This window comes from Lonchura striata, chromosome 17, assembly GCF_050655825.1.
Source record: "Lonchura striata isolate lonStrDom1 chromosome 17, ASM5065582v1, whole genome shotgun sequence".
Classification (NCBI taxonomy): Eukaryota; Metazoa; Chordata; class Aves; order Passeriformes; family Estrildidae; genus Lonchura; species Lonchura striata.
This window is the reverse complement of record NC_140719.1, coordinates 10,710,815-10,736,307: the sequence shown is the minus strand read 5'-3', so window position 1 is coordinate 10,736,307 and position 25,493 is coordinate 10,710,815. Positions and strand designations below refer to the sequence as shown.

The 25,493-nt window shown below is 47.3% G+C and overlaps 4 protein-coding genes and 4 non-coding genes across 11 annotated transcripts; 3 read left to right on the top strand and 5 right to left on the bottom strand.

Annotated features, from left to right (window-relative positions):
- Positions 1-167: 167 nt before the first annotated feature.
- On the bottom strand, positions 168-3,916 carry RPL7A (ribosomal protein L7a). Its single transcript, XM_021543553.4, has 8 exons — positions 3,891-3,916; positions 3,276-3,396; positions 2,863-3,012; positions 2,027-2,167; positions 1,616-1,695; positions 1,165-1,295; positions 739-808; positions 168-329 (listed from the first exon to the last, which is right to left on the bottom strand). Exons 1-8 carry the CDS (start codon positions 3,891-3,893, stop codon positions 225-227), a joined length of 801 nt encoding a protein of 266 aa, XP_021399228.1. The 5' UTR covers positions 3,894-3,916; the 3' UTR covers positions 168-224.
- Positions 1,364-1,437, bottom strand: LOC116184240 (small nucleolar RNA SNORD36). The gene has a single exon (XR_004148999.1). It is a non-coding gene; the product is annotated as a small nucleolar RNA SNORD36 (small nucleolar RNA).
- On the bottom strand, positions 1,850-1,927 carry LOC116184246 (small nucleolar RNA SNORD36). Its single transcript, XR_004149005.1, has one exon. It is a non-coding gene; the product is annotated as a small nucleolar RNA SNORD36 (small nucleolar RNA).
- LOC116184249 (small nucleolar RNA SNORD24) lies at positions 2,241-2,304 on the bottom strand. The gene has a single exon (XR_004149007.1). It is a non-coding gene; the product is annotated as a small nucleolar RNA SNORD24 (small nucleolar RNA).
- Positions 3,081-3,153, bottom strand: LOC116184247 (small nucleolar RNA SNORD24). Its single transcript, XR_004149006.3, has one exon. It is a non-coding gene; the product is annotated as a small nucleolar RNA SNORD24 (small nucleolar RNA).
- Positions 3,917-3,970: 54 nt separating the features above from the next.
- MED22 (mediator complex subunit 22) lies at positions 3,971-10,314 on the top strand. Of its 2 annotated transcripts, none has more exons than XM_021543790.3 (4): positions 3,971-4,126; positions 4,697-4,777; positions 5,017-5,225; positions 8,975-10,314. In XM_021543790.3, exons 1-4 carry the CDS (start codon positions 4,004-4,006, stop codon positions 9,165-9,167), a joined length of 606 nt encoding a protein of 201 aa, XP_021399465.1. In that variant the 5' UTR covers positions 3,971-4,003; the 3' UTR covers positions 9,168-10,314. The 2 variants fall into 2 exon arrangements, with proteins under 2 accessions (XP_021399465.1, XP_021399464.1); XM_021543789.3 differs by having other exon boundaries at positions 8,969-10,314.
- Positions 10,315-10,644: 330 nt separating this feature from the next.
- SURF6 (surfeit 6) lies at positions 10,645-13,376 on the top strand. Its single transcript, XM_021543788.3, has 4 exons — positions 10,645-10,816; positions 11,197-11,412; positions 12,004-12,095; positions 12,544-13,376. Exons 1-4 carry the CDS (start codon positions 10,723-10,725, stop codon positions 13,213-13,215), a joined length of 1,074 nt encoding a protein of 357 aa, XP_021399463.2. The 5' UTR covers positions 10,645-10,722; the 3' UTR covers positions 13,216-13,376.
- Positions 13,377-14,199: 823 nt separating this feature from the next.
- Positions 14,200-25,254, top strand: GBGT1 (globoside alpha-1,3-N-acetylgalactosaminyltransferase 1 (FORS blood group)). 3 transcript variants are annotated; one of them, XM_085594188.1, is made up of 7 exons: positions 14,200-14,392; positions 17,461-17,576; positions 18,364-18,426; positions 19,530-19,580; positions 19,680-19,715; positions 21,609-21,743; positions 23,667-24,502. In XM_085594188.1, the coding sequence occupies exons 1-7, from the start codon at positions 14,324-14,326 to the stop codon at positions 24,349-24,351; spliced, it is 1,155 nt and encodes a 384-aa protein (XP_085450314.1). In that variant the 5' UTR covers positions 14,200-14,323; the 3' UTR covers positions 24,352-24,502. The 3 variants fall into 3 exon arrangements, with proteins under 3 accessions (XP_085450314.1, XP_085450313.1, XP_021399462.4); XM_085594187.1 differs by lacking the exon at positions 14,200-14,392 and adding an exon at positions 16,723-16,748; XM_021543787.4 differs by lacking the exon at positions 14,200-14,392 and having other exon boundaries at positions 17,193-17,576; positions 23,667-25,254.
- Positions 25,255-25,493: the final 239 nt, after the last annotated feature.

The window sequence follows — 25,493 nt, the reverse complement described above, 5'->3', positions numbered from 1 at the left end:
CAGAGATACTACACAGAACTAGTAATTAAGGAAGTGTTCCTTATTCTATTCCAAGGTAAGTAATAACCAGCGCTGTGCAGCCGTTTCTGCCCAACACTATTCTGTCTGTCACTGGATGGAAGGCACAGCAATGCCACTGTGCCTTGAACACTCCCATGAACAGAGACCACTGGAACAGCTGGGGTTTATTATGTACAGAAAACACGGTGCAATGCAGTACATCTTCAGCCCAGCTTTGTAGCCAGCTCTTTAGCCTTTGCTTTTTCCAGCTTCGCAATGCGAGCCACCGATTTTGGACCCAGGACATTCCCGCCCCAGTGACGACGGATCTGCAAGGAAGGGACAACAAGTTAGAGACCTCATTCCATCTCCCACTGTGGCACTCAATTCTGCACAAGGGGAAGAGCTCCCTCAGCTAAAAAGTCCTGCACATTTCAAGCATTCCACTACATTTTGGGGCAGCAAAGAGAAAAGTTTAAAGTCTTTCCCAATGAGGGATATTGGATTCAGCAAAGCCTTAACTTCTGGACTTGGGATATGGAATTTAGGTAGCAGAAGCTGTTGTTTCCTTCTAATCTGGTCACTGCTTTCACATGTTACCCCATCAGATAAAGAATCTGGATACACTGTAAGCAAAACTAGGTGTAACACAGCCAAGTGTAAACTGATATTATGTCCCATTTCTTTCTTCTGGGAATGTTAACAGTGTAAAAAGGCCAGCAGCACAGAGAATATTACCTCATCATATCTGTCATTGTAGTTGGTCTTGACAGCCTCCACCAGCTTTGCAAGGGCTCCTTTATCCTCCCTGTTGATGACAGTTTTAGTTCCTTTAGAGACTTGATTTTCCATTAATATTTTGCCATAGAATTTTAGAGCTTCTAGTGACAACCCAACTTTTCAGGTTAAGCAAAAGCATCACTTATAAAGGGTTAACCCTCTAAAATCTGAGGAGTGCACATTCTGAGTAAGCACCCTTTTGGTAAACCAAAATAATCTGCACCTTCAGGATTTGATAGACATTTTTAACAGACACTACAAGGTGGCATTTAAATGTTACTATTTCAGAGAGACCCAAGTTTGCTACCCACCTGCCCTAGAGTCTGTTCTTAGGGCACTTTGCTTTCTCCACAAGACAATCAGGTGAGCTCCCAGAACACTTACGGGTTAACCTGGGTGAAGGCCACGGAGGTGCAGGTCTTCCTGTGGACCAGCCTGCCCAGCCTGGCTTTGCCCTTGATGATGCAGTAGGGAACTCCCATCTTGCGGCACAGGGCTGGCAGGAAAACCACCAGCTGAAAGGGAGTGCTGAGTTATTGAGGAGAACATCCCTTTGTGCTGGCTGTCAGCCTGGGCTGTGCCAATTGCTCAGTGTTAAAAAGCTCGTTTTGCTCTTCACTGCTGCTTCAGGTGAAGAAATTCAAAACATCATTGCAAGGGCCCAGCCTCACTGTCCAACCAGGACAATTACAAACATGCACAAGCAACCAGTTCTGGCAAATGTGTATTTTTTTTGTGCATTCTCCTTCATGTAGATTGTCCTGAATTCCATTTTCCCCTTAAAAACACTTCTGACCCCAGCAGAAGTTACACAGGTAGCCTGTAACATGCTCACCTCAATAGGGTCTACATCGTGGGCAATAACAACAAGCTGAGCTTTCTTGTTCTCCACCAGAGTTGTGACAGTATTAATACCTGAAAAACAAATTCTAGATAAGCTTTGATTCCTCTCAGTCCATTTTCAGAGCTTTCTTGCAAGCCAACTCTGATTCCACAGCACAGCATCACTATGGAAGTTACAAAAACTTCTCACATCAGTGGCACAAAGGCATTTCATGGACAATTTGCTAAAGCTCAGGGTTAAAAAGCTCGTCTATTTTGCTCTTCACTTTGAGCTCAGGTGAAGAAATTCATAACATCATTGCCATAGCTTGTCCAGGCTGGTCGAAGAAACAACTCTTCCATCAGTTTTCCCTCTCACAAAGTGCCACACTCTCATATTCCATCAGCTCAGGTACAAAGTTACCTGCTCGGAGGACTGGTGGCCGCTTGGTTGGAGCATCTCCCTTCCCTGCAGCTTTCTGCTCGGCACGAGCCAGTAGCCTCTGCTTCTTCTCTTGCTTACTTTCAGGCCTGTATTTGTGTGCCAGCTTCAGAAGCTGCGTGGCTGGAAGAGAACACCTGCTAATTAGTTGCATGACCTGAAAATCTACGTGTTCTTTCTTAAAAAAATAATGCAGTGCATCAGCGATCTTGGTGGTTGTCATCACTTTTTTTCACAGCAAAAAATGATCATCATCTGCACAGTCCAAGAGAGGAGCACCCATTTACATGCAGCTCTGATGGCACTGAGAGCTCCTTGACTGGATGAGGAAATGCCTGTGCACCCCCACAGTGTGGATCTTTTAAAGCAAGGAGCATCCATGAGGAGGAAGTTATTCTACACAAGTCCAAAGTTTTTTGCATTCACAGGAGACCACTAAATCCCTTCTTCCTTCAGTGCCAGTTTTCCCCTAAAACCTGCACTCCCATAGATGTCTCAAGCAATCTGTTTATATCACTGTGGGGACATCAAGCTGGAAGAATGGAATCACAGTTAAGATTTAATGCAGGATTTGGGTCAGTAAATAAAACTTGGGTATTTTCTGTATCCCTTTTCAGGGTACACAGCAGCAATCTAAGGTTGAAGCCAGCAAACTGATTTTGACACCACCCTGGTCACTATCAAAGCCTCCCTAAAACACTTCTGCAGACACAGCCCAGCTTACCTTTGTTAAGGCTCATTTTGGTTTCTCTCCCCTTTTCTGAGGCACATCCCATTTACAACCCAAGCCAAGAGAACCTTGTGGGGCACATCCTCACCTGTCTGGCGGTCCAAGGCCTGGGTGAACTGGTTGATGGCAGGAGGCACCTTTAGGCGTTTGTAGAGGATGGACCTCTGGCGCTGCAGCCGAATGTAGCGTGGCCATTTCACAAACCGGGTGAGGTCACGCTTGGGCTGGATATCCTGTCCTAAAAAAACACAGCCTTTAGCTCAGGGCTGCCCCAAATCCAGAGCAGCAGCACGGCAAGGCCGCAGGAGCATCAGTGATCTTGGTGGTGAAGTGTCAGCACGACCACTCAGATAGCAAATATTCTTTCACATCATCTGCGCCTCGTACAAAAACAGCACTGCACAAACTCTGCAGTGGTTTTTAATGTTTATAACTTAGACATCTGTTCATTGAACAAGAAAAATCATAGGAGCAACTATCCCAAAATATCCACTTACTCACCGATGCCAAAGTTCTTGGGCCTCTTCTCAAAGAGGGGATTGACAACCTTCTTGGCCTCCTGCTTCTTGACTACAGCAGGGGCCGGTGCCACCTTCTTGCCCTTGGCCTTCTTTCCTTTCGGCTGCAAACAAGAAAAACACTCTGCCTTCTTTTGCCTCCAAAACTTGCGTGTTTGGAAAATTTACCAGCCCACCAAAGAAATGCGTTAATTTTCCCAAGCACTTCACCAGCCTGGCCTCCCATGCTCGCCCAGAGAGAGAGGAAATTCTTCGCTTTACACTTACAAGGACCCCGAGAGGGAACAGGATTAAAACGAGCGTGATGATCTCTTCCCCGAGAGCAGCCGATACCCCCACGGCGCGTTACGGACCACCAGAACCCGACGTACCCCGGGAACGCCCGAGCCGGCAGCAGCCGCAGCCTCCGGGCCCGCACTGCCAGGCCCATACGCGGCCTTCCCCCATCACCGCAAATCGGGCACCGCTCCACCGCCTCCCCCGCCAGCCCAGCACCCTCACGGCGCTGCCGCGGCCCATCGGCGGCGGCAGATGACAGCGGGCGGCCGCGGATGGCGGCGGATAGCCCCACAGCCCCGGCGCTGCTGCCGTCACTCACCATCTTGGGCGGCGGGAGAGAAAGGCGGAGCGGGGCATGCCGGGAGATCTTACGGCGCGCGAGATCTCGCGAGGTCTCGCGAGAGCGCGGGGCCGTGAGGGGAGGGCGCGGCCATGGCGCAGCCCCGGGTGCTGCCCCAGAGCAAGGAGACCCTGCTGCAGTCCTACAACAAACGCCTCAAGGACGATGTCAAGTCCATCATGGACAACTTCACCGAGATCATCAAAACCGCCAAGGTGGGCCTGAGCGGGCCGGCCGCCCCCCTGGGAGCACCCCGGGTGCTAAGCGGAGAAAGGCGGGGGTACGCGAGGAAGAAGGGGCTGTGAGGGGAGAGCCTTTCGTAGAATCCCCGAATGTTTAAGGCTTTAAAGGGACCTTAAAGATCGTCTGGTTCCATCCCCTGCTATGGGCAAAGACGCCCTCCATCAGACTAGGTTGCTCCAAGCCCTGTTCAACCTGGCCTTGGATACTGTGTGAATTGAACTAATTCACATACAGATGGGAATTTCACATGTATCATGTGTGATCTTGTTTCACATCTGTAGGAAATTCATGCACATTTCCACATGTATAGGAAATCCAGACACATTTCCAGTCTATAGGAAATTCACACACATTTCCACATCCATAGGAAATCCGCACACGTTTTCACATCCATAGGAAATCCGCACACGTTTCCACATCTATAGGAAATCCACACACATATCCACACATACATTCCCATATATTGTACCTTATAACATAGTAATTGTCTATTTGAATTTTAAATATGTAAAGGTGGATTTGTATACTTTTTTTTTCTTTAGATCGAGGACGAAACTCAAGTTTCTCGAGCAACCCAGGGTGAACAAGATAACTACGAGATGCATGTCCGAGCTGCAAATATTGTGAGTAGCACTGTGAGCAGCACATCCTACAGTGGCTGCTGGGTTCATTTTTGGATCTTCATAACACTCCCAAGGACTGCTGCCAGGAGAGTAACTTCATGGTTAGGGAAGGTTGGGTCAGAATTCTGTCACAATCCTCATATTGTGTGAGTTTTTATGCAAAGTTTGGGCTGACTTGGGAGATCTTGGAACTGGAGCAAAGCCCTGTTCTCATGTGTGATTTTTCTCGCTGCTGCAAGGTCCGAGCTGGCGAGTCCCTGATGAAGCTTGTGTCCGACCTGAAGCAGTTCTTGATCCTCAATGATTTCCCCTCTGTGAATGAGGCCATCAACCAGCGCAACCAGCAGCTGAAGAGTCTGCAGGAGGAGTGTGACAAGAAGCTGATTGCACTGCGGGATGAGATCTCCATTGACCTGTACGAGCTAGAAGAAGAATATTACTCTTCCAGGTACAAATAGGGCAGTGGACTCTGCCTTACAACTCCAGGCCTTTTTGGGGTAGTTAGTCCAGACCATCAAATAGCCCTTAGAGTATAGGTGTTGAGAATGTTCCCAAAAATTTTTCAGTCCTGCTTTTAATTAGGTCAAACTTTTTTTTCTTCAGCTAAAGCAACTGCCTTTTCCTTGTAGATATCCTGGTGAAGGAGGTGTTCACAGCATCCCAGGTTTGATAGGTAATTTCCTTAGGCTTCTGTTGCAATCATTAGAAAAGAAGATAAATTTCCCTGGGGGAGATGCCTCTAAAGGAGCCTCTGGCTCTCTCCCTGCAGATACCAGCTTGCTGATGCCAGCTGGTGTCACCTCACCTTCGTGGTGAGTCCTTTCACAAGTGACCTGGTCACACATTGTGCCTTTTCCTTCAGTCCACTGCCCCCAGCTGCCTCCCGTCCTGCTGGGGTCAGCATTTGCAAGGAGCAGAAAAACTTGCTCAGTTTCATTCAATAATGAAGTATTGTGATAGGATTTTCTAAGGAATGACTTATTACGGATTTGTTTGTGGGATTTTTAATATTTTTAAAAGCCTCTTATTTAGCAAACAGACTTTAGAGAATTCAGACACTTTATTTTCTTTTTTTTGTCACGCACTCCAGCACTTCTAGTTAATTAAAATAGAAGAAAACAAATTTAAACTTGGTTATTTTGGCTGCACTTTCCAAGCTAAGTGAAATCAGTGCAATAATTCTAGGACTTTTAAACAAACTTTAAAAAATTTTACTTAAAATTTTACTGACCAGGTTTTCTATGTTTGCCTTTTGCATTTTTCTAAGAATGCTGAATGCCTATAACCCAGTTAAGTCAACTAAATTGCTCAATATCTTTGAAAGTAAGGCCATTGTTTATGAGTAATATATGTATTTTAAGAGGAAAAAGATAATAATATGACACAGCTTAGAGGTAAAAGTTTAGAGTTGTTTTTCCAACTTTATTCAGTTTTTTGAGGAGGTTGTGATGATCACAAACCCAATCACCTGTGCAGGTGTTGCTAGGTCCATGACATAGCAGTGAGCTTATCCAGAGGGATGTGGTGTGGGATGAGAGTGCCCCACGTGTGCCAGACATGCTTCCCTCACCCTGTCCCGAGACTGCCACCTCTGTGTGCTGGTCACTCCCACTTTTGGACTGAGGGGTGTGGGGCTCTAAGATCACACAGGTTCTGGCCATGCTGGCATGGTCTGTTCACCTGCCTGGCCCCAGGTGCCACATAAAGCAACCCTTGCTGGCAGAACTAACATGGAAGCACAAGTCTTGGTGTACATCAGATGGGGCTCTAAGATCACACAGGTTCCTAGTTGCTGACATCTGCAGTTTTGGAGAAATCCTGCAAAGTTTGGAAATGTTGAGGTCAGGACACCACAGTGGGCCAGTGCAAGTGGCTGCAATTGGAGACCATTTTCCATGGGAAGAAGAAATAATTTTCTCAGGATCTTGGAGGTGGAACCTCTAGTTCCACCTAGTTGCTGACATCTGTAGTTTTGGAGGTACCACATAAAGCAACCCTTGCTGGCAGAGCTAATATGGAAGCACAAATCTTGGTGTACATCAGATGGATTTGCCTTCCTGCTCTATCTTATGGGTCACGAGGTGAGGAAACCTGTCAGCTCTGCAGAGCTGTGATCTGGCCCTTTGTCATCATGTAGCACTTGGTCGTTTGCTTCTTCCCTTCCTGTGCTCTTTCCTGTCTTTTTCTGCACCAAAGAAATTGTGTCTGTGTAAATACAGAAACAGTGATTTATTCAAAGTCCTTTTATAATTAGAATACTACAATATTTTTAATGAAATCTTATTGTCTAATGTGGGGGAAAGGGTTTCTGTTATGTCACGGCCATGTTTCGGTGGCTGTCAACACAAGAGCCTGTTTGCCCCCAGAGGGCTGTTCCTTGCTGTCCTGGGAATGCTTGGGCAGGTGTTTGCCAGGCTTTTTATATGTGCACATGGGGCTTTTGATGAGACCCAAAAGCAAGTCCTTGAAACCCAAGAAGATTGTCCTGCAGGAATCTTTGTTTTCCTGCCCTGTGATCAAGTAGTTTTCTAGAGCTGTCCCTCTGCCCTCAGACTGGCTGGGTGCCTCAGGGGAGTAGTGAAGTCCCTTCCACGCCCCGAGGAGCCCTCCCAGGACACAGCAGCAGGCTGGCCAGTGCTCCTGAGCTGTGCAGAGCTGCTCACTGAGCCTGACTTTGGGGAGTGTTAGCTGAGAGGTGGAGCTGAGACTCTGAAACTGTTCTAAGTGGGGCAGCAGGAGAAGCAGTCATGCTTCTGACACAGCCGAGATGTGGTTAGCAGCTCCCCTGCCATGATGTGGTCAGGTTCTCCTGGGAGGTCTATGACAGAACAGGAGTTGTAGTTCTGCTTCAGTCCTGATGGTCTTTGTTAACTGAACCCAGCTCCACTGTGCTGGGGACTGATCTTCCAAGGGATTTTACAGAAGCCCCAGATATACACCACTGCCTTCTCACTTCTCCTGCAAAGCCAGCTGGGTGATGCTGCCAGAAAAGAGCTCAGCTTGCACCTAGTGCTTTGTGTGCTTGTTCCCCAAAGTGGTAACTGCAAGTCCAGCTTGCCCTCTCTCATCCTAACCCCCAGACCTGCATTTGTGTTCCATTGCTCCCTCCTCTGAGATCACAGGAGCTGTCCTGAGTGTGGGGTTAAATCTCACATGTTTCATGTTTGTGCAATATGAACTGTCTCATATTTCTATACTTAAAATATTTTCCTAAGCATCAGTCCATACATTACAAATGTAAATAAAGCTGCAACAACAAAATCACTTGACCCACTGGGTTTGTTTTTCTCTGAATGCAAGCTGCTTTTTGCTCCAGCACTCACTTTGTCTTGGGTGTCTCTTGTGTGTGCAGCTCCTTCTTCTCTTTGGGATTTGTTTTGGTTTTGTTCCAGTTCCTTCCATGTTTCTTTTTAGTTTTGGCCCTTCCACATTATGTTTTCCTCAGAGTGGGCAAGCATTAGCCAGTTGTTTAAAAACCTTTTTTCCCCACACTGCTGGTTCATCCAGTGTTGGAGTCCAGCCAGCTGCTTTTAGAAGCACAGTTAGCTCAGGCTCTTTGAGAAAAGGCAGGAGCTGTCAGTATTTTATAATCAAACTGGGAATCTTCAATGGAAGACCCAAACCTGTGGAACACTTTTTTGAAAGGGCAGGTGTGCAAATAGGGTTCTTCTTTATTGTGACAGGGACAGGCCCCAAAAGAATTGTGGCAGGTTTTTTTTCTGAAGTAAAATTTAAAGCAGGATTTCTATTTTTTCCTCACATAGGCTGCAGTCTAATTCCAAGTAAAATAATTGTGGGTAAGGTCTATGTTTCACCCATCAGTAGCAGAAGTTGCATATTTGGGGGTGCCAGGACTTCAGCTTAGATCTTTTCAGATACTTGGAGTGTCTGGATTAGAATTGAGCCTCTGTTTAATTTTGTAGCCACAGTTCTCTAAAATTGCCCCAATCCTCACCAGGCCCAGGAGATTTTAGGACCAGCCCTTAGGGGGTTGTCTTAGGGAAGGCCAGTGTCACATGACTTGGGATGATTTCATGAACACAGACTTTACATCCAGCTTTTTTTTTTTTTTTTTTTTTTGCTATTTTCTTAATGCTTTGCTTCTGTCTTGCTCCCTTCACCGTTTCCATCCCTCCCTTCCTCTGTCACCACGCCTGCTCTCTCCTCACTGGGGTTGTTTGTTCTGGAAAGCTACAGTCTGTGTGACAGCAATGATCTCCCGCTGTGCGAAGCCTACTGGAGACAAGACTTTGCCACGCTGTCCCCCGAGAGCCTCTCGATGCCTCTGGCAGCTGCCACAGCCGAGCAGAGCGGCGCCACCTCGCAGAGTTCCACCCCGTCGCACCCCCACGTGAACGGGCACGGGGCGGGCCCCGCCGAGCATTCCTGAAGAGGATCCGCTGCTGCCGCCGGCGCGGTTCATCCCGGGATGGCCCCTGCTGCAAGTCTTCCTCCTGCTGTGCTGAGCAGGCGGCTCCTGCTGTCGGGAGGAGGCACTGGAGCTGTGCTGGCAGGGCTCTGCTCCCTGCATGGCTGCAGTGCTTCCTCCACGCCAGGACCTCGCCAGGAGCGTTCCTGTCCCTTAAGAGTTATGTAGACACAAAGTGAATCTCATTATAACAAATTAGAGTCAGGCTTGCTTTAACGTGGTAGTTCCGTGTAGAGTTTATTAGAAGTCTTAGAAGTTTGTTTCCATGTGAGTGTTGAGAGTTGAATTTCTTTGGGATAAACTTGAGCCAAATGTGGAGGCAGTGAGCGTGTTGGGGTTTTTACTCTGCTTCCCAAGGTTATTGACATTCTGGCTGCTTTAAAGCTCTCTCAGGATGGCATCTAACAACCTCTGGTCTACTGTAAAGAGTCTTATAGTATTTTTACACAACAGTCTTCACTGTCAAAATGCTTTACCAACTTGAACTCTTGATTTGGAAGGAGGTCTCCCAGGAGACCCTTATGGAAGAGCAGTGTTCCCCCCTTGGAAGAAGAACAGGCAGACATTGATCAGACTGAGGGATCAATGACAGCACTTGCTCAAAGCCACAAAGAGAAGCAGTGTCATGCTTTAGTCAGTTGATTCCTTCCTCAGTGTTTACACAGAAATTCCTGTTAATGCAGTCTGAGCTAACATGGAACCACTGTTTATGTTGGCTTTTAGTTTTGTCTAATGAAAAAATCTTGAAAGCAGTGAGGAATACTTGATTTCTCTCAGTTTTCTTCCAAAGAAACACATTTGGTGCTTGGTCTGCAGCTGTTCAGCAGCTCAGCACATCTTCTTTCCTTTTGTGGTGGCTCTGCCTTGGCTCGAGCTGTGCAGCTGAAAGGGAGATGCCACTGACCTGAACAGTGTCACCACAGCTCGGTGTCCTGGGCACCACAGAGCCACCAGGGCATTCCAACAACTGAGCTGAGCTTCCCCAGCTTTCTGCTGTAATGTATCAATTCTTAGGATGTGAATTTTTGCTTTTTTTTTTGTTTATTTTTCTTCCATTCCATTTATTTTTGTAATTAGGTGACTTAATAAAAATAACTGTTTTGTATAATTTTTGAGGCGTGTGTTTTCAGCCATAGTGTCACAAATGAGCGTGCACATGCGAGGAGGGGGATGAGCTCCCTGCCGCTGATCCCGTACAGGGGCTGCAGAAACCATCACGAAACTCACGCGTGCTCTGGGGACCTCACCCCGGTGCAGGGGGAAGCTCGGTTTTATCCTCCAGTAAAGGGAGCTTTGGCAAAGACCGGGGCGAACCGGGGGCTGCCTGCGGGGAGGTGTCTGCACGGAACGGGGGCTGCAGCTGCCCCGGCGGGGGCGGCTCCGGGCGCGGCGGCCGCTCCGCGCTGCCGTCACTTCCCGGCTGCGCGCTTCATCCATCACTTCCTGCCGGGGGCTCCACGAGGAGCGCTCCTCCATCCCCACGCTGCCCCGGGCACCTCTGGGACCCGGGCTGGCAATGGCCAGCCTGGCCGCCCAGGACTCCTACCTGCAGGGCTTGGCCAGGAGGGCCGGCGTGCAGCACGCCGCGGAGTCGCGGAAGAGGAAGTTTGGTACTGGAGCGCTTCGGTTCTGTCCTCTCCGGCCGGTTTGTGGGAGGCTGGGCGCTGGTCCCCACGGGGTGCTTGGCCCGGGATTGTGCCTGTTGCTAACCAAAAACCAATCTGCTCAAGCAAGGAGCTCCCAAACACGTTACGCACATTGTACTGGAAGCCCTGGAAGTCGGTGGTCTCCATTCACTGTGGTGATGGATGTGGAGAGCTGGAAGTGTGCAAGGATGTTTGGTCTGATTAAATAAATCCTGAAACGTGAAATTTTTGGCCATTTAGATATGCCGTTGCGATGCTGGAACATTAACGTTCAGTAGTAACTGAATGTTACTAGTGGGAATGTAGCATTGTCCTCTTTTGTGTAATTTGTTTTTGCCTTCTAGTGTCTAAGCCAGGCCAGCCCGAGGATTCTGGTAGACAGGTCAAAAAACAGAAGAAAAAGAAGCCCAGGAAGCAAACTGAGAAGAAGGATGCTCCTTCAGCCAAGCAAGTGGTTTCTAATACCAGTAAACCCACTCCAGGACAGAAAGCAGCACCTCAAGCCAGTAAATCATCTCCGCAGGGTGGTACACAGAACAGAAAGGAGAGTTTGCCTACAGGTAAGAATTCCAGCTTTGCCGTGGTCTGATTAAAGTGACCTGAGCTGAGCTGGCTGCTTTTCACTTGCTTCACACAAATCTAGTTTGGAAAGCCTAAATTGAGAACATCGTTGTTTATTTCATGTGCCCCAGAAGCTTTTGCCTATGGACAGGAATTTGTGCCGTCACCACTGGGTGGCTCTCTGGAAACGGTGTTTAACTGAACTGCAGAGGTTTTGTGCATGTGAGTAACTTTGGGAATTACACGTGGATGCAATCCCTGTCCTGCCAGTCCAGCTTTCCTTTATGACAATGAAAAACCAGATCACAGAGAAAAGATGTCCTGAGCCTCTCTGTTCCACAAGCTTGGGACTTGTCTGTGGCTTGCCAGGCAGCCCCAGGGCATGCCAGGCCCACTGCTGGCAGTGTTGAATGATAAAAGAGGAAATTCTAAAGAAACCGATGGCATAGAAACTCTGTGTTTGTTCAGATTTTCCGTTCCATTCAAAGCATCTAAAGAGTTCCCAGAGTTTTTCCCATAGCCAGAGAAAGTGCTACTGTTCAGCTGATGCTGCTTTTTAAGTATTTTTATTTTCTCTCTCTCATTTTCAGGAAGTAAAAGTGAACTGAGTTCCCCTTCTGTTTCTGCAATCAGTCTATTGCGTCAGAGACTCCACGAGAAGATCAAAAAAGCTTCTGGACAGGTATGGGGACTCTGAATGTGTATCCATATGTGTGTTTGTGCACTTGAAATCACCCCCAGCCTCCCAGGGCATGTGGGGACAGGATCTCATGGGCTGAGGCTTTGAGCTGATTCCAGCTCATAAGGGATTGCCAGGTGACCTGTGCCTGTTCTCTGGAAAAACCTATGAGAAAAGATGGGGTCAGCTTCCAAGAGAACGTGCCTTTGGTGATTTTTAGGGAAAAGCAAAATAGTGAGAGGCTGCAAGGGAGCAGCTACAGGCTGTTGTGGGAAAGCAAAGGGTTTGAAATGTTGTTACTGTGTTTAGTGTCTCTAACAGTGAGTCACAGCTTCACATCACAGGTGGTGCTTCTTAGGAGGAGTTTGAAATCAGGAGCTTGGGGACAGCCCACTTTTACTTCTGCTTTAACCCTTTAAGGCTTCTCATTCGGGTCCATCCTTCTCCTTAGGATAATGCCAAGGAGTTAACCCCTGCAGTCCTGGAGAAGAGGCAGCGAAGGAAGTATGAGAGAGAGAGAAAGAAACGCCGGCGAAAGGAGTTGAAGATGAAAGCAAAAATGGAGAAGAAAGAGACTGAGGAGGCACCAGCAGAGCCAGAAAACAAAAAGGAGGAGAGCAAAGCTGATATTGTCTTCAACAGGGTTGAAGTTCATGAAGAGAATGACTTAAACAAGATCCAGAAGAAGAAAGAGAAGAGGAAAGCAGTGAAAGGCAATATCACTCCTCTGACAGGCAAGAACTACAAGCAGCTGCTGAGCAGGCTGGAGACCAGGAAGAATAAACTGGAGGAGCTGAAGGAGAAGGACGAGAAGAAAGCTCAGGAGCTGGAGACCAAGATAAAATGGACAAATGCTCTCTATAAGGCAGAAGGGGTGAAGATCCGTGACGACGAGGAGCGTCTGAAGGAGGCCCTGAAGCGCAAGGAGAAGCGGAAAGCCCAGCGCAAGAGGCAGTGGGAGGAACGGACTGTGAGGGTGGTGGAAAAGATGCAGCAGCGGCAGGACAAGCGCAAGAAGAACATCCAGAAGAAGAAGAAGGAGAGGATAGAGAAGAAGAAAGCCAGGGCCCGGAAGAAGGGCCGAGTTCTGCCAGAGGACTTGAAAAAAGCTGGGTTAAAGTGAGAGGGAGGCAGCTCTCGTTGCATCTCCAGGGTGAGGTGTCTGTCTGTCACACGGGGCTGTGTCACTGTCCCAGGCTGTGGGGCAGGCACTGCCACAGCTTCCCAGCCTCATGCTAAAAAGCAGTTGTATGTTTGTTAATAAAGTTTTCTATACTAAAGAAACACCTTCTGGCTGCTTTCTAATAGGAATTACTATTTTTCTAAAGGGGAAATGTCATTTGCTGTCACTTCCTCTGATGTGCAGCACAGTGTCTTTGCATCCCCCAGGAATGGGAAAGGGGAAACAAAAAGGCAAAAAGACCAAACACGGGATTCACCTCAACACAATGATACTGCAAGTGTCATAAAACCTTTGCTTCTATGAACTTGAACAATGCCTTTGAAAAGAAGAGTGGATCTTGGATACATTTATCCTCCCCACTACAGGAAAACTGGAAATAATTTTCAATTTTAGACAGTGCTGTTCATCTATAAGTTATGTTTTATCAGCATTAGGTCAATATAGACATAAACACACATGTACACATGCATGGATTTATTGTTGTGGAACTAACTGATCCTTTTGGATCATCCACAGGACACACTGACTGATCCTGATGGCAGAAGGATTGGCTCCAAGTCTGTCTTTGGCAATAATAAAAAATTAGGCAAAAAACCAAAGAATTCTGGCAACCACAGGTGCCTGCAAGGGTTTCTTCTTTGCACAGTTCACCAGTGCAGCATTTTATTTGGTCATTACCAATTTTTTGAATTCTCGAGTCTCTCAGTCTGGCTCTTTGGAAGAAGCTCTTTTTTCCTCATGCCCAAAGCTGATGAATGTGCTGTGAGGGAAATGCAGGCTGTGCTGGGCAGTGCTTCCCAGCTGCATCCCTGCTGCTGGAGCTGGGACTGCAGAGAGGAGCCCCAGCAGTGGATTTGTGCGAAATTCCTGTTCAAGCCTCAGGTGGGACTGAACACATTTGTGCTCCTGCTGCCTGTTCCACAAGGAGTCCAGCAAGGAAAGCTCTCCCTGGGCACAAATGGAGCTCTCCCCACGGATATCTTCTCTTTCTTCACTTTCTGAACAGCCCTGCACTCACAGCTTGCCACTTCAGTTGTAGAAATCTGAAATGCACGTTTGGAAATCTGAAATAGTTGCTCTGCAAAGAATATTTTCCATGGAACGGTCTACAAGTGAGGTATTTATCAGCTGTCCAGAATGCTTTCCAAGCAGGGCTTGAAGATAAAGTAATGCTTTGTTCTGGGAGGTCAAACAAGTTCATTTGGGATAAACAGAGCTACTTTCAGCCATATCCCTTTTTAAAAACTCTCTGAACAAATTCAAGGAACTATTAAAAATGCTTTAGCTCTGATTTCTATTTGGTTGGAGATTCTTTCATCAGCTGCAACCACATTTATTAAATTTCTGTTTGTATTCGTGGTAAACTGTAAATCAGTTGAGGCAATCCTCAGTGAGGTGTTTTAGATGCAAAGGATGTTTCAATCTCAGCTGCCTCTAGTGCTCTGGCAGGTTTGTACCACAGAAATTGAAAATAAGGGGGGGGATGCATCAGCTGTGCTCTTAATGATGTAATATTTCAAAATATGTGTATTTCTCTTCCTGAGGGATTAGATGTTTACTCTGTAAAAAGACACAGGGAAGTGCTCTGTGCCCATTACAACAGCTGAAAATGCACTAAAATAACCAAAAACCCACTTTTTTTTTTTTTTTTTATTCTGTGTTAGCCCAACTTGAGGACAGCTCTTAGTCCCCTTTATTCTCTCTGTTCTTGATCCTCTGTCCTTCCCCATCACCCAAATTCTGAGCTCTCAGCCTCTGTATGCCATGGAGACAGAGCATGGGTCAGGTGCAGAAAATGGGAATCCCCAGGAGACTCTGCAAAGGGATTGTTTGTGTATTCCTTTATGCTTTGGGTGGAAATGCTGAGAGGATATTTATGCAATTGGAAAGTGGCATCAAGCTGGGAGGGGCTGCAAGCCCCAAGGAAAACAGGATTCAGTCAGGGTTTGATGTCTTAGAAAAACAAACAGCCTGGAAATTGAGTTTGTTTCCATGAAGTCAAGTACAAGGTTTTATGGGCCTCCAACTTGGTTGGGAGAGGTTCCACAGGAAACACAGGGGTTGCATTTGGGCACAGGCTGTCATCCCAGGGCTGAGGTCCAGCAAAGCAGGCAAAAATCCTGTGGGAATGTATGAACTGGGACAGCTTTTCAGTTTTGGGGGACAATCCAGCTTTACTCCCTACTGCTGAGGGCTCAGCAGGGGAATTTGGGGTGTTGTGACACCAATTTCATGAGAATGGGCTGATTAGAGAAAGTCCAGTCAGATCTGGCAGAAATAATCCCAGATCTTGAAGTTAGAAAATTACCAAGAAAGACTGAAGGAGGTCACAGGAGAGAAGAGGGAAGGAAACATCAGAGCCTTCAAGTATGAAAAGGAGACTGACCTGGACTGCAGTGAGATCCTGGCTGGAAATTTGGAAACCTGCTGATGAGAAGGGCTTTCCTACCTGCTCTGCATGCAGCCATCTCTCAAAGAATGCCTGAAAAACAACTTTTTGAACCCCTCTCTGCACATTTATCTGCTTTGCATGTGCTGGAAGCATCAAGCACAAGGTAAGAAACGTGGCACTGACAAATCCTGGTGTCAGCACAGCAGCTCTCCTGACACAACGAGCACAGCAATGAGATAAAGATGGTCAAAGCACAGAACAACTGCCTGAGGGGGAAGGCTCTTTGTACTTCTTTCTGTGTTTGTGGATCTGCAGCGTTTTTAGGCAAAAATCTAGAACTGCTCAGCATGAATCCATGAAGGCTTTAAGTGGTGGAAGGCCTTAAGATGTATATTTATATAGATGCACACTATAAATAATAGATATATATTATGGTAGATAATAATAATCTTAATAATATATCTTAGGGAAGGCCTTAAGATATATATTTATATAGATCCACACTTAGAAATAATGACTATATATATACACACACATATATGTATGTATATATATAGTTAGTCATTATTTCTAAGTAGGATTTTGTGATGCTTCCTGGTGAAAGCTAATTAGATCCTCTCAAAGGAAAGCGAGGGAGAAGCACCAGAGAGGATTTCTGTGTGACACAGTAAAGCAGATTAAAAAACTTTTTGCCACTTGTCTTTTTCCAGCCAAAGACATTAAAGCAGAAAAATCACTCCTGCCCGTTCAGATCCATTGTCAGTGTCCTGTGCCTTACCAAGGGCAGTAATGATCTCTGGGATTACTTCAGCACCCTCCAAGAAGCATCATGTACTCCTCCCCTTAGTATAAATCTTTATAAATGCTTGATAAACAGCCTTTTTATCATTTTACTTTTTTTCCTTCTCTGCAGGCTCCAATCACATTGTAAAAAGTAGAAAGCTGTAACTGGAAATATATCTGGGCTCTGCAGCCAGCCTGGAAGAGCTCTTGGTGGGGAGGATTGGGTCCTGAGGAAGCAGCAGTGAGATGGAAACCCACGAGCCTGATCCACAGCTCCCTGCTGCTGTCCTCACTGGAGGTAATAATGAAAAGAATAACAATTAATGTGCTTGTAACCCCTTTGCAGAACCCACACAAATGCATTTCGTGTTTGCCACAGGGACCAGCCAAATTTCACACTCTGGGCACCTTTGCTTCCCTGTGAGCAGAAGAAAAGATTGATTTGAGCTTTTTAGGTAGGACTGCTGGCCTTGGGAAAGTTGATCTTCATGGCTGTTGTAGAGGAAATAATTTCTTTGGTTTAATCTTTACCCCAGGTGCCTTATGTGAAATGTTCCTGGTCTCACACCTCAGTTTACCTTTCCTTCAGGCACCTTTGCAGGGAATGTCTCTGCTGGTTACTGGGCTGTGAATGGTGGAGTTAAGCAGCTCAGGTGATAACCGTGTTAGCTCTCTGATAGGACAGGAGTGGGTGATTTGATTCAATTACAAAGGGTGTGTGCTTGAGGTGAAAAAATGGAATCTACAGAAAGTGGAATCAGATCAGAAAGGCTCCCCGTGCACTAGAGCTGCGGTTAAAGCTCCCTGAAATGAAGAACTTGCTCACACATTTTGCAGATGCTGCCTCAGTGCCCTGGCTCTTACAGTCTGATGCCTTCTGAATCAGAATTTATCTCTTCAGAAAGACTGAAAGAGAAGCTACCAAGAAGCTTCATCCTCCTGAGGACATGACCAGTTTCTCTCAGAGTGAGGTACTTACAGCCTCTTCCCTTTATGTTTGTCCTTTGCAGAGTGGAAGCTGCTGGAATTCAGAAGTTGCCCTTCCTTCTCCTCTTGAAGATATGATTTCCAGGAAAGTGCTGCTGGGATCTCTTGTCTGCCTGGCTGGTGTTGCTGCAGTTTTCTGGTAAGCATTTGCTGGCCAGCTGGGTCATACCTAAAACATCCTGTGTAGATCCTGTGGTAAATCTCCTAGAATGAATAAATAACTAAAATAAAGGCTGTGCATTTTATGGGAAGCCTCTCTTTGACGTGTAAGAAAGAACAGCAATTTGTGTAACAGATAAAGGAGAACTGGTAGAGGGAGAAGGCCCTAAGGGAAAGAGGAAAAAAGAGCAACTGGGTCCAAATCAGGCTGCTGACACTGTAGTGACTCACAAACAAATGCTTGAGTATAGAATATTCCAGTTGCATTTCAGCTCAGGCCTTAACAGAGGTGATTGTCTGTCTCTTCACACAGTCCAAACTCACTCCAGTGTCACCAGGGACAGCTTTGTAACTATCAGACATCAGAGCTTTCAGTCACTGAGAATTTTGTACCTGAATATTCTGACAACTGAGTATGACTTCTAGATTATATGGAGCAAACCCAAACATCATTGGAAGGGAATCTGAGATAAGGCATTTCTGTTAAGTATTAAAATATTAATTATGAAATTATTCTGATTTATTGCATTTTTATGATGTTGCAATTTGCTGTACTTTCACCTTGTGGGTAGCTGCATTTTGCCTCAGCAGCAGGACATTGTGTTAAAATGTAAACAAAGCAGATCCTGTACTAATTAATAAAGTAGATATGGAGTTACCCAGAGTTACCTCTCAAAATCTTTGCCAGGTCCTTAGATGACCTTGGAAAATCCTAGGAAGTTTTCCTTCAACATTTCCTGACTTAAAACATTTCTTTGCTCTCACAGGGCTGTAGCTGGGAGTGGAAAAGTGCACTACCTGCCTTACTACCTTCCCTGCCCTGAAATCTTGTAAGTATTTTGTCCTGTGCCTGATGACTAACACAGATCATTGTTACAGTCCTGCTCTTCTGACAGCACAAACAGTGACTAACAGGTGGCTCGCTCTTTATTTCTGAAGCTGCAATTAGTCACTCTGTTAAAACAAAAAGCTAACGATGCTGCTGGGGCCTGCCTGCCCTGCAGGTCTCACAGGTGAGGGAGGTTTTGTTTGTTGTGGGGCCCAGAGCCCAGCACAAAAAGGTTAAAGCAGCTTCCTTATCAGGCTGTAAGCACACACCTGTACTCTGAGCATCCACTCAGCAGACAGAGACACCCAAACCAGGCAGGGGAGCTGGCACAGGCAGGAATGACCCCCTGGTCTCACCAGGCTCCTGTTCTTCCCTCTGAGATCCATGCTCTGCCCCCACTCCACTGACGTGTTTGTGCCACGGCAGCACCTGAGCTCAGCTCTGAGCTCTAAACAAATGAAGGAGAGCTGCTCTGAGCTGATCCTGACCCAGCCTGGGTGCCAAGAGCTCTCCCAGAGCTGCACAGGACACAACTGACCCTGCAGGGCCATGGCCCCAGCGACCTCCTCGCTGCCACAGCTGGGACATGGCAAGCCTTGGCTCTTCCCATGACCTACTGTTCTGGTAAAAAACAAAACCAAGCTGTGCAAATAGGAAAAAAAGATGTTTCATGAAGGTGTTTCTGATTATTCCAGCCCATTCCAAACCGGGTGCTTCTTTCTCCGAATGCTGTTGGAAATGTGATTATTTCAGGTAGTTCAGCCCCCCAGGTGACCAGGAACACTTTTGCAGGGCATGGAGCACCTACAGGACCATTGCTGACAGTCCCACATAGATTTTGACCCCTAACCCCTGATTTCCCCTCAGATGGGGCTGCTGCCAGCACCTCTCTGTCCCTGCTGTGTGCTCTGTCCCAGAGCTGTCCCTTGCCTGGCAGCCCTGGAGGTGTGTGCAGGTGATGCCTGACCCTGGGCCAGGTATTGCAGTGTCCACTGCAGCTAGGTTTGGACAGCTGCCAGTGCAGCAGCAGCTCCTGAAGCTAAACTTGGTTGATATTTTAAGAAAAGCATAACAATCCCTTTCTTTTCCCACCCCATCATGCAGCTCCATGAAACTCCAATATACAGAAGAGAAGCCAATCCAGCTTTTCCCCCAGTAAGTACTGGCTTTTTATCTCCTGACCTTTAAACTGCTGTTCCTCTCTTTCCAGCCATATTCATGTATTATTCAATGGATATTTCTTCCTTTTTACAGATTATTTTATCAGCAGCCAAGAGTGCTGGCGCCAAAGTAAGTTTCTTTGTTTGAACTTTGTTTCTGCCGAGTTTGGTTTGGGCACTTTGCAGCACTCACAGTTCCAGAGTCCTGGGGCACACTGAGCAGGACCTTGTTCCATGAGAGCCCAGCCACAGGGGTGTGTCAGCAGCTGCTCTCAGCTTGGGTTTGGTTCCTGCACACTTATTAACACACTCCCTGTTAATTCCCAATTATCACATTAGCACCCACGTGCTCTGTCCTGGCCAGGAGCTCTTTCTGAGGTGGCAGATCTGGGATAGCTGTAAGTGGGAGATGCCTTCTGGAGCTGTGCTGTAGCTGGAACCAGCTGTGAGAGAGCTTTGAACCCATTTCAGGGCAAAAGAAAGCAGCAAACACAGCCAAAGCAGGAGTTTAAGGGCAGATTTGGGACAGCAGCACTAAGAAGTGGCTTGGACAAACTCTCTGTGCAGCTCAGGTTGTTACAGCCACCTTTGGCCTGACTTTTATCTGGAGCAGCTCACCTTCAACAGCCAGATTTTTTTGCATGTTAATAAACACACCCTGTTGGTACACACACATTTATATATATAGTATTTCCCCCACATATTCAGGATGTTCTCAGCCTGAATATTTCTTCCATACTGGAATAAATTTCAGTGCTAAATCAGCTGGTATATTCTTGGCTAAATGAGGGGAGAATCTCCAAGCTTTTCATGCTCTGTGTCTTCTGGAGGGAGTTCAGTGGCACTGAGAGGATGACCATGACTCACTGGGGAACCCAGGGCAGCCCTTTCAAATCAAATTTACAAAGCTTAGAGCAGGGACCATGCCTGTTTCCTTCCCTCTCCAATAAAAAGGATGATCAACCCAGAAACAGGACAGATCAGTTGGTACATTTTCTCCAACCCAAATTCTTCTCCCTGTAGAATTTAATCTTTCAATCACAGGCATTGCTGCAGGAAGGAGTGGAACTGTTATTCCTGTATCCTCTCCGACTGAAACGATCAGATCTGGCTTGGATCTGCTGCCTGAAGCACCAGGCTGCTCCCCACAGCTCCCCCAGTTTGGTTCTGGTGCTGTTTTGCCTTGGGGCTGTGTCAGGTGGGAGCCTGGCAGCCCCCAGGTGTGGCCCTGGTGCTGCGTGTGACAAATTTCATTAGCAGAGGGCTCCAGCTCCTGCTCTGGAGCAAACCTGAGCAGCCTGGGGTGAATTCCCCCATAAATGCCATCTCCCTTTGAAATCAAAAAGGTAAGAATGAAACACTGAAAACAAAGCAGCAAATGGAAACAGCATTGCAGAGCTGTAATAGGGCAGAATCAAACTCTGCTGCATTTATATTCAGATTTCCTCTTCCCTCACAGGAGATTAAGGGGGTTTTTTTCTAACTTTGTTACACATTTGAATGCTGGCTCACACACAGCATTTTAAATTATATCTGAATGTGTTGGAGCTATATATAAATACTGGAAAAATAAGCTGTCATACTGCAAGCTGTGTTTTAATAACACAGCAATAGGGTATATTTTATAGTAATTTTCATATTATTGTTACTTGTGTTTTAATCTGCATGTAGCAATCTGCATCAGGCTGGTAGCAAATAGGCACAGCTTCCCATTCTGAGAGTTCAGTGGTCATTAAACTCTCCTCAGCAGAAAAGTCCTTAAATGAGATTTTAGCAGATCCTCAGGTTTTTGCTGATGTCTTAAGTGCTTAATTTCAGCCCAGGAATTGAAATATCCATGCTCTGTAACCTCAAATAAGAGTGCAGGGAGTAAATATCTGAGGCTAATACCCTCCATGGTGAATTAATGCTGATTCACACACTCCTCTAGCTGCCTTTTCATGCTTCTTTCCCATTTACTGGCCTCAAAACCAACAGGAACAGTTACATTTCGTGTACATTTCTGCTTTTTTTCCCCCCTCAGGCGCCAGGATGTGCTGACAGTCACACCATGGCTGGCCCCCATCATCTGGGAAGGGACCTTTGATCCTGAGATCCTGGACAGTGCCTACAGACCCCTGAACCTCACCATTGGGGTGACAGCCTTTGCTGTTGGAAAGTAAGAGAAGCACTCAGTGCACACAGTTCTTGGGGTGACGCCCTTTCCTCTGTGGAAAGATGGCTTTGGCTTTCCTTTTCATGAAATTTGTCCCAGTTTTTAGGGGGGTTTTGTGCCCATGTCGTGTGTCTGTAATCACACAAGGCCACGGGATGACAACACTCGAGGTACCTGAGGTGTGGGCAGTGTTTTTTAAGAATTAGCAGGTGCCTTGGGAATTAGAGCTGGTCAAAATGGGGATAATCCACTTCTTCCTTGTCCTCCACTGCACCTGTTGTGTGTGTGGTGTGTGGATTCTTGCAGGGATAGTCACTGAACTCTCCTCACTCCTTGTCTTGCATTCTCTAATGTGAGAATGAGAGAATCCTCTTCATGATCCACCACGCAGCCCCTTGGAATCCCAGAATGGTTTGGATTGGAGGGAGCCTTAAAATTCATCTCCTTCCACCCCCTGCCATGGCCAGGGACACCTTCCACTAGACCAGGTGCATTAACCTGTCCTTGGGCACTTCCAGGGATGGGACAGCCACAGCTTCTCTGGCACCCTGTGCCAGGGCCTCCCCACCCTCCCTAGGAAGAATTCCTCCTTCCCAAAATCTGATCTAACCCTGCCCTCCTTCTGCTGAAGGTTTGATATCTTGTGAAGGGTACCCTAGAAGAGAGACTAGATGGAGCTAAAGAATGAATTAGGTGTTTATTAAGAAGCCTCAATAGATCCACCTGGGGCAGCACAACCCAAAATGGCCACTAAAAATGGACAATGGGTCACAGGGTCTCTCACTGTGATCAGTTCTGCTCCATTTGCACGTTGGAATTAATTGTCCAATTCCAGCTTTAACTCATGAAGTCCCATCATTCTTGTTTTCCTCTCTCCAGCCCACGTTGTTTGTGCTCTTGGGCTGAGATTTGGATCATTTGTCCTTGGTGCCCAGCTGGAGCAGGAATTGTTTTGTCTCCCTGCTCTGTGCAGAGAGCTCACATCCCCTCATAAGAATCCCAGACCCACACACTAAAGCAGCTCAGAGTGTGAAAAATAGAAAAGCTAAACCTGAGGCTGTCAGAAGCTGAGGTATTGATTCCCAGATTGTAGAAAGTCTCTGTCTGTCAGCCCCGCTGCCAAAGCAGAAGCCATAATTGGTCTGTGCTGGTTTTTCCAGGTTGTTTATTCTGTTTATCTCTCACATGTTCTGCTGCCCTGCCCAGCTCTGTCCTGCAGGGCAGCGTGTGGGGCTCTGCCCTCAGTGGGATGTGACAAACATTAAATACCAGAAACTCCCTGGGCTGGATTTACAAGAACGTGCCAATATCTGTCACCTACGTTGGACAGTGTGTCCCCAGCCTGAACCAACAGAAAAATGCCAACACCACAGTGAGACATGGAGGGCATGAAGAAGGAGAAAAAGGACAAGGCACACCCAATTTCCTCCATCTTGTGCCCTTTGGACCCCTCATCTAGAATCCTAAAATTTTACTTTTGCACTTGTGCCACACTTAATTATTACTTATATCAAACACTCAGAGCTGGTAATTGATCCGGTAAGATTGAAAACTCTTTTCCATGGACAGAGATCAGACACACCCAATTTCCTTCATCTTGTCCCTTCTGGATCCCTTATCTAGAATCTAAAATTTTACTTTTGCACCTGTGCCACACTTAATTATTCCTTATATCAAACACTCAGAGCTGGTAATTGATCCTGTAAGATTGAAAACTCTTTTCCATGGACAGAGATCACAGCCAGTGTCTCTGGGGGCTCTGTCCAGGGGGGTTCCTGACCCTGCCAGGGTCCCAGGGCAGCCAGAGGGAAGCTCTGGGTTCCCACATGAGGCATCAGCCCTTTCCCCTGTCACACCCTTCCCTGGCACAGGGGCACAGCAAGGCCCTGCCTGTCCCTGCTGTGCCCCACGGCTGTCTCTGCTCAGGTACACCAGGTTTGTGCCTCGCTTCCTGCAGTCGGCGGAGCAGCACTTCCTGCAGGGCTACCGGGTGAACTATTACATCTTCACTGACAGCCCCCAGAGCATCCCCTGGCTGCAGCTGGGGCCGGGGCGCAGGCTCCTCACCGTCCCCGTGCACAAATCCTCCAGCTGGCAGGAGATCTCCATGCGCAGGATGGAGGCCATCAACCGGCACGTGGCCACGCGGAGCCACGGCGAGGTGCACTACCTCTTCTGCCTGGACATCGACATGGTGTTCCACAACCCCTGGGGCCCCGAGAGCCTGGGGGACACGGTGGCAGCCATCCACCCCGGCTACTTCGACGTGCCACGAGAGCAGTTCCCTTATGAGAGGAGGAGCTCCTCAGCAGCCTTCATCCCCGAGGGAGAAGGGGATTTCTACTACGGAGGGGCCGTGTTTGGAGGCTCGGTCAAGAAGGTCTACGAGCTCACCAAGATGTGCCACATGGCCATCCTGGCAGACAAAGCCAACGGGATCATGGCAGCCTGGCAGGAGGAGAGTCACCTCAACAGGCACTTCTTGTCCCACAAACCCTCCAAGCTGCTTTCTCCTGAGTATATATGGGATGACAGGAAGCCAAAGCCCCCCGAAATCCACCTCATACGTTTTTCCACGGTGAATAAGAACTACAAAGAGGTCCGAAACTGATCATCCCTGCAGAGAGATCCTCCATGCAACCCACCAAAATTAGCTCCTCCAGGATGTGTCCCACCTTGAATTTTTGTTCCTGCCAGGAGCAAAAACTGGGAAGGGGACGTGTGGGTAGTTCTTTTGGAGAACAGAGTCTAAATGCATTTCAGAAGCAGCAAAGTGCAGGTGAGACTGAAAAGGTTTCTGGATTCCCACTCTTTGTAAATACATCCTGCTTGAGGCTGTAGCACACAAAGAAGCATCCACAAGGGCAGTTATACAATGCATGGCTGCAGTTGCCTTTGCCTGAATGTTTTCCTGAGGGCTGGTAGAAATTTAACAAGATCAAAATGGTATTTGAGACGTTCCTGTGGAGGAGAAGACCTTGGGTTTTGGTTAAGACCTTTTCACTTTAAGAAAAAGAACGTTGCAGGGCAATACATTTTCCTGAATTGTGATTTTAAATAACACCTTTTGTCAGAATCAGGAGGAAACTTGCACTCAGAGCTCGTTATCCCTGACTGGTGTGCAGCAGGATTTCTTGGACCTTCTCAGCAGAGAGCTGGTGCCAGGCATTGCCCGTAAGAGCCTGGGTCTGACAGGACAAGCAGTGTGAACTCATCTAGCAGTTATCTCCCAAATTCCAGTCTGCGCTTTGGAGACCCAAGTTTAGACAGAGCTGGCACAGCTCAGAGCAGCCTGAACTTCTTCGGGTTTATTTCAATCACAGATGTGCTCTGAACCTTTTCCCTGGGTCACATGTCTCTGCGGATCATGTAATCTTTTCCAACACAGAAAATCTGGTTTTGAGATGCTCGTGTTCCTCTCCTTGCTTCAGCCCTTTCCAATTTTTCTTAGCTCTGTGAAATAAATTGGCGAGAAGCTGCTGGAGCTGACAGCACGAGCTGATGCCTTTCCAGCAAACAGGATGATTTCATTCCGTGATGAAATGCTCTGGAGGAGCTGGGAGTTCAGCGTGGAGCTGGAAGCGGGCTGGGGTTCACATTTTCTCTCCTTGGATGTGCTGAGGAGCTGAAGCAGGCGCTCAGAGCCTGGCAGCTCCCTCGGGTGAGGCTGGCAGCTGAGGTCACAGCACGGGGGTGCCTGTGCCACCTCCCTTGTCACAGCAGGGCTGCCATCAGCATCATCTCCCTCTGCCA